The sequence below is a fragment of the Sinohyriopsis cumingii genome, chromosome 6 (assembly GCF_028554795.1).
Source record: "Sinohyriopsis cumingii isolate HCF-2022 chromosome 6, ASM2855479v2, whole genome shotgun sequence".
Classification (NCBI taxonomy): domain Eukaryota; kingdom Metazoa; phylum Mollusca; class Bivalvia; order Unionida; family Unionidae; genus Sinohyriopsis; species Sinohyriopsis cumingii.
Window position 1 is genome coordinate 137,953,294 of NC_142966.1, and position 16,425 is coordinate 137,969,718.

Below are 16,425 nucleotides of genomic sequence, written 5' to 3' on the forward strand. Positions count from 1 at the left end.
TGACCTTTGTTTCGTTGTCGATCAGTATTAATGGTGCCTCTCTGCACTATATCGAATGTTCCTGCATATGGCCTTCTGTATGCTAGCTATTAGGTAGGAAGAATTGCTTATTTCGGGGTATACGGAAAACTGTTCAACTATGCAGTGTTGACCACCATTCATAAATGACTAAAATATAATTGCTCTTGCTATATATGACAAACAAACAATTAAAGTTATTAGTTTAATTTCTGATACTTTGTAGCACTTATGCGTACGACGAACATTCCATAGACTGATTTTTGCCAGTGAAGTAGACTAGAAACCCTTGTCTACTTTAGACCTTTGCAAGCTTTGCACACGAACTTTTAGCAAAGGCAGTTTATTTTAAACCCAGCCCGTGGGTCAGTAATGTTACTACTGCTACAATAAAAGGTTGAACAATACTTCCCGGTTTAGAAGTCTTGGTCATCCTCCGCGCAAGCAAAAAGCAACACAGTTGGCCGGCTCGTCAGTATGTTTCTCACTTAATTGATATTGCGTACCTTATAATTATTTAGGCACAAAAGTAAATCCTTATTTATGTATTTTTCAGTTATTTTGGAAACAGTTGGAAGTACAACTCTCGGTCCATAATTAATGTGATTCAATCTAGAGCTGTCCATATCGATGGTAAGCAATTTTCTGAAATGTCGCCATCAGGAAATACATTTACTGAAATGCTTTTGTTGATTAAATATGTTCACAGGTTTGATACAAAGCCAGTTGATGAATGGCGTGTTTTAGAGCTGCTCCCATCAATGCCTGTATCTTTCATGGTATCTAATTCCATCAGGCATGTGTATACACGACTCTTTCATGTAGAGAATAATAAATTCAACGCTCGATAACATCTTCCCGTTCAATTAGTTTATCAGGTTTTGAGTTCTTGAATCTCCAGATTTTTGGTTGGTAGCAAACTTTGGCAGGAACATATTCAGTCGTAATATTTTGTTCACGTTCCATGTCAGACACATATTCAGTTGTATTATTTTGTTGTACAAGTCAGGCATAATCAGTAGTTGTACTATTTTGTTGACAGTGCATGCCAGACACAAATTCAGTTGTTGTACTATTTTGTTCACAGCCCATGCCAGATACATATTCAGTTGTGTTACTATTTTGTTCACAGTCCATGCCAGATACATATTCAGTTGTACTATTTTGTTCGCAGTCCTTACCCGACACACGTTCAGTTGTACAGTTTTGATCACGGTCCATGTCAGACACATCTTCAGTTGTTGTACTAATTTGTTCACGGTCCATGTCAGACACATCTTCAGTTGTTGTACTGTTTTGTTCACGGTCCATGTCAGACACATCTTCAGTTGTTGTACTAATTTGTTCACGGTCCATGTCAGACACATCTTCAGTTGTTGTACTGTTTTGTTCACGGTCCATGTCAGACATATCTTCAGTTGTTGTACTAATTTGTTCACGGTCCATGTCAGACTCATCTTCAGTTGTTGTACTAATTTGTTCACGGTCCATGTCAGACACATCTTCAGTTGTTGTACTGTTTTGTTCACGGTCCATGTCAGACATATCTTAAGTTGTTGTACTAATTTGTTCACGGTCCATATCATACACATCTTCAGTTGTTGTACTAATTTGTTCAAGGTCCATAATATGTCAATAAAGTATCTGAAGTTATTTTGGGTGGTGGTGGTGGTTGTGTTTCAATCTTGCAGAATGCTATGAACGTGTTTCCAGAGCATAATTCAATTTGTATTTTGTAATTGCTTCTAAACTTTGTTGCTATGATGATCAAAATTTTTATTTCATTCCTATTTTTGTCATTTGGTACGTTTTGTTTTATTATTGTTAAAATTTCTTAGTTTTTTACTGCATGTATTTCAGGAATAAACCAATCTGGTAATTGTTAATACTCATGGCGTTGTCTTACTACCCAATACACATTTCAGTGCATAATAATAATGAGCGTTTGCCTATGTTATAGACATGACATAACCTGGTGTATAGCACTCATTAAGGCGACTGATCATTGTCTTTTCTATCAAGAAATTCCAAGGTTTCAATTATTGCGATACAAGTGATCGTCGCTGAAATATTTAGACATGCAGACCGTTTAAGCATTTTGCTTTCATTTTCTAGTGCTGGACTGGTATTGTTCATAGTGATCTAATCATCAGAGGCGTTTAAATTATCGTCAAATTATTTATTCTGATTTTTTATATAACCTCATTGAGACATTCACTGTTCCAAATTATACACGCTCATTAGGTTTTGAAAAAGTAAAAACTGTGTTCAGCTTTACTACGTCCACTGTTTTACTGTACACAGTAACATGTCCTCAACAATTGTAGCAAGTGCTTTGCACATAACGGTTGCAATTGGCGTCTGTTAACAAGGACACATTACATAATATTGAGAAATATAGTACCAAATCACGATTCTTTCGTCTCGGCTCGTAAGGTGACCTCAAACCGCATGGATTAGTGAAGTCTTGGTTTGTTGCGAGATTGGGTTCCATATACTCAGTTAGACTCCCGATAAATGTGTAGTCCTTTATTGTAAAAGAAGGAGATTATTATCTGCAAAAGACAGAAGCTAACTCACATACGAATCTGACACTTCCTTAAAAGATCCTGCCGTAAATCCTCTTTAAACAAGATTGTACGTGATTATATTCTCATAAGATTCAATGGTTGGTAATAATATATTATGTGTCTCTTAATTATCGATGCAAGTATATGCATTTTGTAAAAGTCTTTAAAATGTCTCGAAAATTAAAAGTTTAAAACTTGACATTTTAAACCTCATCCAGAGGGTGAAAGTACACATACCCCGACACCCCTACCCCAAACTTAAACTCAGCCTCTTGCCCAAGTTAATAATGGACAAATGTACAATAAATATATCAAACAAAATATTCGAATATTTCTTTCTAGTCTGTCTTCTTTTTTTCAATAGTTATATTTGTTCTATATATTTTTGTTATTATTTATGTTAGCAAACTATTCATTTTATAGTGCATACGAGGTAGGTTTACACATATGAGCTGAAAGTTAGAAACTTATGTAAACCATGCTAAGAATTATGAAAACCATACTAAGAATTATCTTGACGAAGACTAAATTATTTCTTATAAAGCAAATATGCAATGAAGTGCTGATGGTCTAGAATTTAAACAACAATGAAAATAAAGCGCAATACTCATAATTAGATTTCAACGACTCAGATTAAACCTCTTTCATAATTTAACTTTATGTGGAATTATTCATATTTTATGCACACCCACTGAGACAACTTAATCCCCGTATTGGCTCCAAACAAGCTGCTGCATGGAACACTCCGTATAATGAAGACAGACAGAAAGCGCATTAAACTCGTAAAGCAACAGGTTCAAGTCCGTACCTGATCTCTCAAAAACCCTTAAACTCTGGATCTTTAAAATTTATCTAAATCGCGACCAACTATTCACTTAAATGGCCTAACTACAGATATAAGATGACGTGCACTAATCAATAATTAGTTTTTTTTCCCAAAGATTTAATACGATTTGACTCCGAAATGTGCTGATTTAGATCTCATTTAAATAACACACGATAAGCTGCAGCACGTACGTTAATCAACATAACATGTCTCAAAGAAGAAAATAAGCCTCGTTGTACAATGAAACCAAATAGCATCTGTACGAATTAATGAGGTGTGCTTGATTCTTTTATCGTCGCGTTCGATAGTTGAACTATTTTACACCGCCTCGTATTTTCTTCCGCTTTCGAGGTCAACATTAGCAGTTACCTGCAACGTGATTGACTTAAAACATAAATATCTGGCTTTGTCTTATGAATCCGCTGAATTATCCCCTTTACCCTTCACCCTCAACCCGTGACTCTTAGAGACCTTGTTTTAAATGGTTTAATCTTCATTATGTTTCATTGTACGTTTGTCACTATTATTCAGCCTATATGCTGCCAGCATTGGAAATATTTAAATGACATAATTATGAGAAAATACTACATCTTATGTACTGATTCATAGATTCCAACCAAACCAAAGTGGGCATCATTCTGAGACCTATTACATCAAAGTCTAATACTGGAATTTTCTACTGCTGACGTTTTATTTTAACGTTATTACTCTATATTATTCTACAATTCGATGGAAAATGCAGTGGACAAATCGAATAAGAGGTCCGACTTTTGTGAGAAGAAATAAATCTTGAAGAATATGTATAAATAAAAATAAATAAGTAAATAAATCAAACTAATTTGTAGCGTAATTTTCCAGCGATTTCTGAGCGACACAGTTGCATGTCATGTACTTGATCAGGACATTTAGACATATTTCTGAAACAAACAGAACTATGAGTGAAGATATTTTGAGGTTCTTGTAAATTTGACGTGTGACGCTTTCTGGACATGCGTTTGACAGATTGATCACGTTTTATATATTGAAGGAATGCTTTGACATTTAATCAGCGCCATACGTACTAATTTTACACACTCAGCTTTCAAATATAAAAGATAAATGTCAAGAGCTCTCATCACAGCTTTCAGACAGAAACACTAAATGTCAAGAACTATCATCACAGTTCCAAGACTGAGATGTTACCATAGAAAGAGGAAGTTTAATTAAGCCATAAACTTGGCTTTTTTGAAGTTTTTATTTGTTTTATGAAACTCCAGGACTTTTTTTATTTTTTGAGAAATATGTTGTAATTTTTTTTGTAGAAAACAATAAATTCCCCATATTACTTTCGAGTAAATTCTGATGTCGTAGCCATGGTATCTCATCAAAGATGAATGATAAATGTATCAAAAGTTCTACGTCATCAATTTATTCACGACAACAATATGTAGCAAATACGAATCCAATACCGTTAAAACAATATATGCTCTAAGTACTTGCTTTGAAATGAAAATGTATTGTTTTAGCCTTTTTGTCGCAAAGTCAGTCTCTCATTTCCATGGAAACGTTCCATAGCAATCATACATTGTTCCATTCACGTAATCCACACAAGAAACGACATTTTAATGTCCGATACATTTTTCGTTCTTTAATTGTGAAATTTATATCGTTCTTCACGACCTGAACTAATTGTCTTATATATTCAGAAATAAGTTAACTTTTAATTATTTCAATTTCGAGCATAGTTTTAAACACAACCGTGTATTTAATTATAGCGGAATCTCTCTCTCTCTCTCACTGGTATATATATATATATATATATATATATATATATATATATATATATATATATATATATATATATATATATATATATATATATATATATATGTGTGTGTGTGTGTGTGACTTTGCACTTTTACTGTTATAACTCCTGTCTGATGAATGTAAAAAAGAACGTATATATATATATATATATATATATATATATATATATATATATATATATATATATATATATATATATATATATCGCATTGTTGCGAATAGAGAAAGTCAAATTATATTTGTACTATTTCTTCACAAATCAGCTGCCAAGTCCAAAACATAACATATGCCAGAGGGATTTTAGCATTAGAGAAACAAACTATTTATAACGTGAAAGAAATTAATTTTAGAGAGGATGTAAATCACACCGAATGTCCTTGGACCTAAATGCATGCTACATAGACTTCGTTTATTATAGTTTATGGATTCCGATCGGAACAACTTGACAATAAGTCTGTTTTGTGGAATGATGTTAGAATGTTGGCGCATCTTTTATGTAAACCAGAGTCCATTGAGAACAACGCTTGCTTTAGATAGCTGTCATCTGATATATTCTCTGTACTGAACCCCCTACCCCACAAAACAACAAAACGATGGTGCATATTTCTTGTCAAGCACAGTTACAGCCTCCATGGTTAAATTTCTAAAGCTTGGCATCTTCCAAACTGAGCTGTAGGTGAAAGCAATTATTCACTTCAGCGGCGTTACGGCAAATTAAAGAAGACGTGCTCTGCTTAATAATAAACCTTTTGCGAAGATTTAATGCGATTTAATTCCTACTTTTGCTGAATTGCATCGCATGTATTAAACACACGTAATTTAATGAAAGGCATCTGTCTTAGAGGAGATTATTTAGTTCTTTCCCGCAGGAAACCAACACGGTTTCTGTTCAAGTAATGTCTTTGTGCATGAGATATTCAGAAGAAAGAAACACAAAGCATCATAAATACTTCCGCCAATGGAAGCATTGGCTTCATGTCTTTTATATCAACTTTTTCTTTGTCGAAAATTGCAACTCTGAGTTTCTGAATTTCTTACTCCATCAATCCTCATTTGGTTGACAAAAAGCATTGAGAAAGAGGTTATGATACAAAAGATATAAATAGATCTCCCTAATAAACCGTGTGTTTTCCTCTGCAATAATTGTCATAGAAGCTTATGAAATAGTTGCCTAAACAAACATTTACATAAGGCCGATGCGAGGTAACAATGGGAACAATAAGTACACACAATGCTGATAAAGATCACGTGATGAAATAAACACGCATATCAGTGCATATTGCTTTATATACAACAATAATGCTCAGGATAACTGTATAATTTGTAAAGGTTGCAGACCCGACTAATTCATATGAGCGACGATCATTGGTATACGTTAGTGGTTAAAGCTAATCAAATGAAATATCAGTATGCGTTGGTCAATTATAGGCAAACAAATTGATAAGCAAAGAAAAAATGTCAGTCAAAACTCTTCATTCTCAGATCAAAGATAGTTTACACGATACGTTTTCAAAAACATTCAAATCTATGACCAGACTGTCACGATAAAGATGAGAAATCCCTGATCACTGAATATTTAAAAATAAAATAAAATGTTAAAAACATTTGGTTCAAGCTGCCGCTGTGCAAAAGAACTGGTTTGTCAAAAAAGGAATCTTATAACGAAATTTGAATCTTTCCTTATGACAACAGATGTATTATTTTTGCGTCCAAAAATCTTTAGCCCTAAAGACAATTTAGTTCTTGGCGCTCGTCACCAGTTAGACATTCCCTATTGATATATTATTTTACATTCGTTTGTTAGGAATTAGTTTCTCATTCCAACACGTTATCGATTACACATTCTCTATTGATAGAAGATGATTGTTCTGAATCATTTAATCAAAGTTAATTTTCCATTTCCAAAGGACATGATCGGTCATATTGTAACCAAAACTTATTTTGGACTCCTGAAGTATACAACTAGATTACAAGGCAGGCACGTCGGTGGAGTAATTTAATTTACCGGCTCTAGATTAATCCCCACGAATCCCACCCTTTATAAGCTGTACGTGAAAGGACTGGTCAGAATATTATCTGATATTTTAAACACCATTATTGGTAAGAAAAACCAATTGTGCAAACAAAATATTTTTTATCGTGCGTCTAGGCCCTGTTCTAATGGTAATTATTATATCTCCAGAGACAATCTTGGCATTCTTGATTTAATCTCTATTTAAAATATGACTACAAATCATTTCTTGACCTCAGTTTTGTCATCGCAAATGCTACTTTCCATTACACTTGATGCGAAGGAAAATTAAGTAAACCTGACGTAAGCCCTTTATATTTGGGTCGTCTATGACACAGACTTAGGTCCTCTATTATTCTAAAATGAAGAACAAAGATTAAAGAATGTTATATTTTTAACGTAGCATTGACATGGGAATTAGGCTCAGTGACCGAAGGCATAAATGCAGATATATCCAAAGCGTCTATCTTCTTTCCTTTATGAAATTTGTCAATAACCAGAAAATGGTTTGATTTTATTACCACATGAAAATAATCTCCTGTGGATTATCGTTATAAGTGCCACTTCCTTATTTAGGTTTTATTACTTAGTCTGTGTTATGTGAGTTTGTTTTTCCTTTCGTTGACACATCATAGCTCCTCTGATATTGCTGTGTACACATTCACAGTTTTCATGTTTTAGTTATAAGCATACTGTAATAGAGGGGTTATGTTACGTTCCGAGCACAAGTAACATGTCAATGTTGCTTTATTATATGAATACGTATTTTTATGAGACCAGACATGATACGTATCACAAGAAGTTGTCACAATAATATTTCGATTATCCTTTTGAAACAATTTGAATAAAACTTCATAGTTATGAACTAGTGTTTGGTTGTTGTGTTTTGGTGTTTTTTGATCGACAGAGTAGATTGTTTTTGCATGTGGAAGTGTATGAAACGTTTTACCTTTCAAATTAGAAAACATAAAGTACAAGTATGCGTACTCAGGAGCTTTTAGAGCTTACGTGATAATATACTTAATGTAAAAGATAAAATGGTAATATAGTTGAAAAATATTACCTTATCAGAAGTAATGCCATCTGAACACGCAATGCAAATATTCTAAAAAGGGAATTTTATTATTTACCAGTGCTAACACTTTTTATGTTGAGAGTGCCTAAAATGGCAAATTGCCAAATGAAACAAACAGTATATATAATGCTACGTTCATTTTTATTTAAGTGACAGAGGGTCTAAGGCAATGGCCTTTACAGACCACTGACATCTGACATAGGTATGTGAGAAAGCTTGCCAGCAGCATTTACTTAGCTACTTGATGGCCGAAGGGTCCAAGTCGTTCAATCCTCCAAAGACTCTCTCTCTCTCTCTCTCTCTCTCTCTCTCTCTCTCTCTCTCTCTCTATATATATATATATATATATATATATATATATATATATATATATATATGGTATCCAACGGACATCGATTAACCATGATCAGTTTTCCATTGTGGTATAAAGCTAAAATGTTTACACAACAAACATAAAAAACCAGCAAAGACATCTTCCTCGTTGAGCGATAGACTATCCTTTATTCATGAGCTTGCTATGCAAAGAAAACAGTTTAAGAGATTCAGGTTTTATTGTACCTTGTGATAAAGATGCAAATTGCATCCACATTTGCCATAATGAAATCCACAGGCATAATTTAAGCACATTTCTACCAGTCACCTATTGTACATCCCTTATAAGACGACGTTTCCAATTATATGATAGACAGTACGTTACAGTCTCAGACAAATTATTAGGCATTAGGGCAGGAAAGAGAGATTTCTATTCTTTGTGACAAGTCCAACTCGATAACATTTCCGCAGTTTAGATTTCCTAATTTAATTTATTATCTCTTCATCTGGCCCCAAGTGTTTGCTTCTTATACCCTGTACTGGAAATACCGACTTAATAACTAGGCTGAGACCGTGACACCGGTTTTAGATAATTAGTTTGCATTAAAGGACGTTTTTATGTCAATTACATCAGATTGCTCAGTCTGACGTCCTTTTGTTTACTAAAGGGGGATCCGATGCTATCGATATTGCTTTGTTATACAATATCTACAGGTGATTAAGTATTAATGAATGAATTCTGGAAAGCATGATAGAGACAAAAGTTTGGGGTCATGCTATTCGATAACATAAAATAGCACAAATAATGGTAAACAATATGATCTCTTTAGAACAATTCGTATCCATTAATTTCTGTAACCTTTCTTGAAGGCCAGGTGCATGGATCCCACACATAACACATAAGTCCTTTGAAACTAATAAATGATGGAGACTTAGCTGTAAAGTGTCTGTCAAATCTGCGCTTGATTTTATTTGAGGGACCCTTTCTCAGTGATCACTCATACTCATTAAATGTGTCTGAGTAAGATTTGAATTTTAAACTAAAATCTTTTCTGCATCTGAAAATTATTACGTTACTAAACCTATTGACTTTGAGGCCTACCTCCAAATCCCGGCCGTACCTCTTTCTTGTAGCCTTGAAGGAGCTGGTCTAAAACCTCGGTCACATTCTCAGCGGCCGTAGGGTACTGGGCAGAACATGATCTAGGGAAAAAGAAAGAAGTAAAATTCTTTGTCTTTTTTGTTGCGAGGAAATTCAAAAAAGGATTGTAATACAAAACTGCAACATATTCACTTGTTGAACAATTAAGGCAATGCTTGTATGGAAGACTGCAGGTTAGCTGCAGGGTCATTGACATATTATGCAAATTTCCTAGTCATTGAGACTTATTGACCAATATCAGAAAAGCAATGCTTGAGTCACCAGAATATCATATTGCTGTGATTCCTTTGTCCACCAGTGGCTCGATAGCAATAAATAGTATGCAGTGGAAAATTAGTCAGGTATTTGTAACAAGGGAGTAAACTAAAGTATGGTTCTCTGATCTTAGTTCTGACTGATGGCTACAAAAGGCTAATAATCGCGTGAACATTGGTACCAGCTGGATTAGAAAAAGAGACATGCAAGGGAATCAAGAAACGATTCTTGGTAAACCACAACAATGGTCGAAGACCGTGCAATATTAACCATCTTTATGTTGTCGACCAGATATATTTTAATGCCTTGAATGGCGCAGTTACGGTGACTTAAGCAAACTGAATATTTCTGATCTTGGAGGTTCATATGCAATGTGTTTCGCACAAGTCCGATCTAGTGGTTTTCCTCCTGTCTTCCCGACATTATTCAATGAAGAGAAATATATGTCGACTTAACAGCCACACGAATTGCTATTTCCTTAACATGAATATTCGACAATGGCTGTTGATTTGGATTTAACTTCGATGAAATACCACGAATTCACTGAGTACTAATACGTGCAGAGAAAATATTTTGATAATTGAAAACTTCTATAACCTGGTGTACTATGCAGACATACAACATAGTATGGTCTCAACAATACACCTTTATAAGGATCAACTCGGTAAAATTTAGTGGTTCTATCAGAGTCCTGTTCTGGCGAAGTTCTGTAATGCTGATTAGTTGATAACTCTCTAATAACGGCTTTATTGGGCATAATGCCGACTCGAAGGATGATAGTTCTAATCGTACATTCTAGACAGAACACACTTTATAATGAAACATATACATATTTTACATGCTTAAAAAGAAGACAAAGCATTCATTCAACACCAATTTCTTACGAAATTCTTACATATGTGTGAGTGACATGCAAATGTAGTCCTGAATTTATTTACAGCTTGTGTATCTGAATGTCGGAAATTGAACCTTGTAGCTACCTTTCTTTACAGGAAACGAACCATCACTGTTACGATGCAATGTCTGACAAGAATAATGCACCCTGCTTGTTAGAATGCAGACAATCTCAGAATCTCACGGACCTAATGGCTTTATGTAATAACTAAAGTGTGTTACTGTCGCAGCCTGCTTGTTGTTTGAAGCTGCTGGCAGACCATTAGTTACGTAATGAGAAAATAAAATCGAAATCAGTCATATGTCTTTGTAAAGGTTTCGGTGAAACGCTTTTGTGCAAGTTCATATTACTACTGATTATTGGTCTCCATGAGTATGAAAAGAGCTTACATATAAATCCCAGCACTTGCACCATTTCACAGTTTCTTTTAAAAGAACTCGATCTGCGTCAATTGCATAACCATAATACATTTTAAATGCCTTGTTCTAGGCCTCTCAATGGTGTGATCAGAAAGTTACGAGTAACATTCTCCGGTTCAAAATGCTTTATTAAAATCATTTTATAAATAAATGATGATATATGATTTGATTACGATTCAACAATCGCAGACACGTTATCGGCATATCTTGCCAAATACGTCATTAACATCTGATATAGTTCAGTCGGCTGATCAATATAAATGTTTTAAAGGTACCCAAGTGCTGCTAGTCAGTTTTTATCCTTCTGTGTTTAGTAATCTTCTGAGTGAATGGTCAGTCTTGTTACCATCCACTTGGTATCTGATAGAAACATACTAAATTAATGTTCTGTAGGAAAGGTATACCTATGAAGACAAATCTATCTATCTATCTATCTATCTTCTAAAATGCAGTCAATAGTCGTTAGGTACATTCTTTAAGGCTTCAGGAGAGTCGGTTGAGTGCCCGTTTAGACAGTCAGAAAGAAAGATGTGGGGTTTATTAATCAAAGTTGCTTCACCTTTACAACAATATAAGATTAAATTACTAACCTGATGTACGTGATTGTGTACATATATGGTCCAATTCTATATAGGCTCATCAGATATATAAATTTATTTACAAATGTACACAAAATGCGCTTTAACAACATTTAAAGAAAACCTATCGATACAAATAATGACCTACATCTAAATACCATGGAAATATTACACATCCAAGATATAAAAAGGAGAGATTGTTCATTTCAGTAGATACGAATGAAAATTTGTAGCATATGAAAATAAAGTAACAAGTCATCTTGCTGTTGTATTCTTCTTCTTCTTTATTTATTTATTTTTATCAATAGATGGGCTAAACCTGGTTTAATTGCATTGCAGCTTAGTTGCCCTTGTACTCGGATTAAGTAGCAAGTGAAATCATTCTTTCCTCACTGGATTACAATGTCATTGGAGCATACAACATTATTGGATATAGAGACCCCAAAACAATATCGAACTTGGTAGTGTTATGTATATCTATAGTTTGTGCATGACTGTATCTATAATGTGCGTAAGTTTTGTCCATAACTGTAAATTATAGGGCTCGTCTATAAACAAGGTATTAGCTAGTTAATTTATGTAAACGGGTATATGTTCTATTTTAAGATATTAATGGTGCCTGACGATTGCATAGGATCTATAAAATAGTTGTTTACAATCATTAATAATAAAAGTTTTGATACGAAACGTGTTTACAAATTTTGTGTTATTTCTCATTGGATGGTGGGTTCTTGGAAGAAATAAATTAATTTCCCATTGGATGGGTTTGTCACGTGGATTCTTTTGCGACTTGGAGTATTGCGAAATGTAATGCAGTGAGTAGGAGAAAATAAGGAGAGAAATGAGCAATTAATTCATTCCTATTGCACAGATTCTTTTTTCACATGTTTATGTGTTAATATCTGCCTGCAGATGAATGCTGTATTTATATATAAATTGAGAGGAGATTTTTGATTGGATTATTAACTGGAACTACACAGTGCTTATTGAACCAATGTATTATTCTTAAATCGTTGAGAATTTATTCAAAGGAATTCTGGAGAATGCCATTGTTCTACACCAGAAATTTCGATGATCTGGAATTCATTCGGAACAATCGATTCTTTATAACTTGTGACAAAACGTTCGGCATTATTTTGGATGTTATTCATAATACTGTAAGTTCCTTTATAAATTGGCTTTAGTAGTGAACCTGTACACTTATCTATATTATGTGAACTCACATTTCCACTTGGCAACGTTAGAAACATGTACATATTGGAGGAAAGGTATACTAGTAACATGTTTAGCAGGAGCAGATGGAATGAAAAAAAGACTATCGAATTTATGAATTCGGTCCAACACAAACTTTCTGAATTTCGATATAATTGTAATCATTCTTTCTACCCTGGGATTGAGATTGTATATTATATCATTGATTTATATCACTAGTCAGCCCGATGAATGTTGTTTTAGTGTAACAAAGATAAGAAACCGCACACTTTTTGTTGGCATTAATAATGTGATCTGTTAATAAGGCAAGCATCTTCACATTCTCTCCATAAATTTAGATTTAACAGTTCCCTTCAAAATCTGACACATTACAAAATGGGTAAAAATAGGATAAAAATGTGATTCGCATGAAAATAAAGAAGTCTAAGTGTCAAAAGAAAAAGAAATAGAGCCAAAGGTTTGAAAGCTGATAAAACAAGCACGTACTCCCAAAGCATGCAGTAACGCACGATCTCTTGTCATCAATGGTATGAGATCTTCAAATCGTTACTGTAGTGTCTCAAAAATTAACAGGGCCCCGAGTGGCCGAGTGGTCGAAAGCGCTCTCCGTTACGGATCACTACCATCTCACCTCTGTCTGCGTGGGTTCGAGTCTAGGATTTGGCCAATGTGGGTATGTGAGAAAGCTTGCCAGTAGCTTCTCGCGGGTCGGTGGTTCTTTCCCAGGGTTTTCTCGGGTTCTTCCTCCAATATTAATACTGCATATCGTGTGCTGAAAAATGGCGTTAAATCCCACAACAACAACAGCAACAACAATTAACCTGCTTTAATTTTCAAAAGCTCCAAAAGTATCCGAAACCTAAAATCAGGAAAGTCTGGTGGACCTGGTGGAATAATGATCAGAGCGAACTGAATATTACCAGAAATCTAGCCTATGCTAATAAACAAATATCATCCAAACTGAGCTTAGAAAATGTAGAAACTGCTAATAGAAACTTAAACAAAGTTTAATTATTGTTATCTAATTTCTTCGCTACATTTCTTTAATTAATTCATTAAGATACACACTTTTGTATATTTCTTTACCTTTCACGTGCTAAAATTTGCATGCCATGTATGTACCAATATGCAAATTTACTTTTGCACTAGCTCTGTAGGTAAACTCATTAAGATTGATACATGTTTATGTTCTTACCTGTTCACATGGCAAAAAGTATACACCATACAAACTCACATGCCTGCGATAATCCACATACATAACCAAATTAACATATGCAATATACATATGTTTGGACATTTGCATACATGTATGTAAAAGGGTGTACCACAACATTGCACATTCGAAACCATGGACTTAGGTCATTTAATAACTAATTAGAAACAAAAACAAGAATTGAAAATTTTATAGGTTTAAACCCATAAAAAGTTCAGCAAAAAGCATTGATTCCACAGCTACGACACCCTAAATCGGTTGGCAAAAATTCACCTGGAGAACATCGTATGTTTTGATAACTGCATCACGCTTAATTTAGATTTGTCTGTTTGGTGGGTTAAACGCCACTATTTAGCACATGGTACATAGAGGCCAGAAGATTAAATAGAGGATCAAAACCTGGAAGAACCTCCGAATAACCGTATCTGTACAGGTAAGCGCCTTAGAACACCTGGCCGCTCGCGGTAGCCAGATTGCTAAGATCATTTCTTTGCAGTCACATTCATGTAGAATGGACAGATTTGAGCAAATTAATCAGTGGAAGAATCAGGTTATTTTTCCTTTGATTTTATATCGAATTTCAATATGTGCAAATGCATGGTAAAAAGTGTAATATATGAGTTGCTATGTTCCAATAGGGTGTGTTTTATATCACTTGTTCTGCTGTAATAATTATTTTCATAGGTTGGAAGACTTCTCAAACTCATCTAAACACACCACCCACCCATATACCCAGATATACATTTTTGCGGACGTAAGTGTTTGCTATTTTGTCTGAATCAGAGGTCAATACAAATTTCAACTATTCATATTTTAGTGATTGCAGATAATGGACGGTTCTCATTCAGTGTCGATATTCAGCAGTTTTTTCTACACCTAACATATAAATAAACACGAAAAGTTGAATGAACTAAATATAATTTGACTGAAGACAGGTTAAAACTACTTGTGTACCGTTAAAGAAATAACACATTAGGAAAAAAAAAGCATACAGTGAAGTTGTATCATGTATTGTACATGTGTATCCGTTTACTTACAAGCAACTTTAAGCGGTCTGAAATTAATCAAGTTATTAGCTAGGATTAACAACACTAATGCTAACTGCCCTTTCATTTGTGAGCTTAACTGGATGCCGTGTGTTTACAATTGCCAGACGAGGTGAATAGTGCCAACAGTGCTGTGTTTTCACCATTGCGAGGTAAAGTACATGGTGTAAAAAGTGCTGCGCCTTCGTCAGTGCCAGGTGAAGTAAACAGTGTACAGCGCTGTGTCTTCCCAGTTTTTAGACTAATTGCATAGAGTGAACAGTGCTTTCGGTCACCATTGTCATGCACGGTACATGGTGTAAAAAGTTAGATTGGTTGAGGTCTTTTGAATACTTTTCAGTGTCAATGACTATACTATCTAGTCATAGTTGAGCCATAACTTTAACGTAGCATAAGAATCGAGACCACTAAAGATATATAAAAAAAGGAAATGCAAAACTGTTGAGTTGTATTTCAACTTTCACGGACTGGTGCAATGTGTTGTCTATGTTTATTTGATAAGATAACGTCAATGAGATATTTAAGAACAAATTGGAACACACAGTATTGTAATTCTAAGAATATTTGTAACATTACTGTATTTTTGAAAGACATTTAAGAGTCGGTGCTGATTGAACATATATATATATATATATATATATATATATATATATATATATATATATATATATATATATATATATGCCAGGCAAAGTATATGACGTAAATAGTGCTGTGTTTTCACCACTTGAATACAAATAATACTATTGTACAGGTTAAAGGCTTTTTATTTCGTACTTTACGAAGATTCGAACCCAAGTCGACGGGTACACGGATCCCATCGCCTTGACTGAACACACCAGCCCATATTCCATCACGAATAAACACACACCACCAAAAAATGATGAGCTTTTAATTATTACTCTACGGAGATTCTAACCCAGGTCCGCTGTGAATATTTATATATCACTATAATTTATCCTGTATACCTTGATTTCTTTAATAGGAATCAGGAATGACTGTGTAGTTAGATTATAATTGATTACTA

At 34.3% G+C, this 16,425-nt stretch overlaps 1 protein-coding gene across 1 annotated transcript in view; it reads right to left on the reverse strand.

The window, feature by feature from the left end:
* The window catches only part of LOC149798085 (gamma-aminobutyric acid receptor subunit alpha-6-like), a 90,960-nt gene that overhangs the window by 23,679 nt on the left and 50,856 nt on the right, over positions 1–16,425 (reverse strand). Inside the window, exon 2 of the mRNA XM_089960836.1 lies at positions 9,721–9,821. Within this exon, the coding sequence (XP_089816962.1) occupies positions 9,721–9,821 (101 nt within the window). The remainder of the gene's footprint in view (positions 1–9,720; positions 9,822–16,425) is intronic.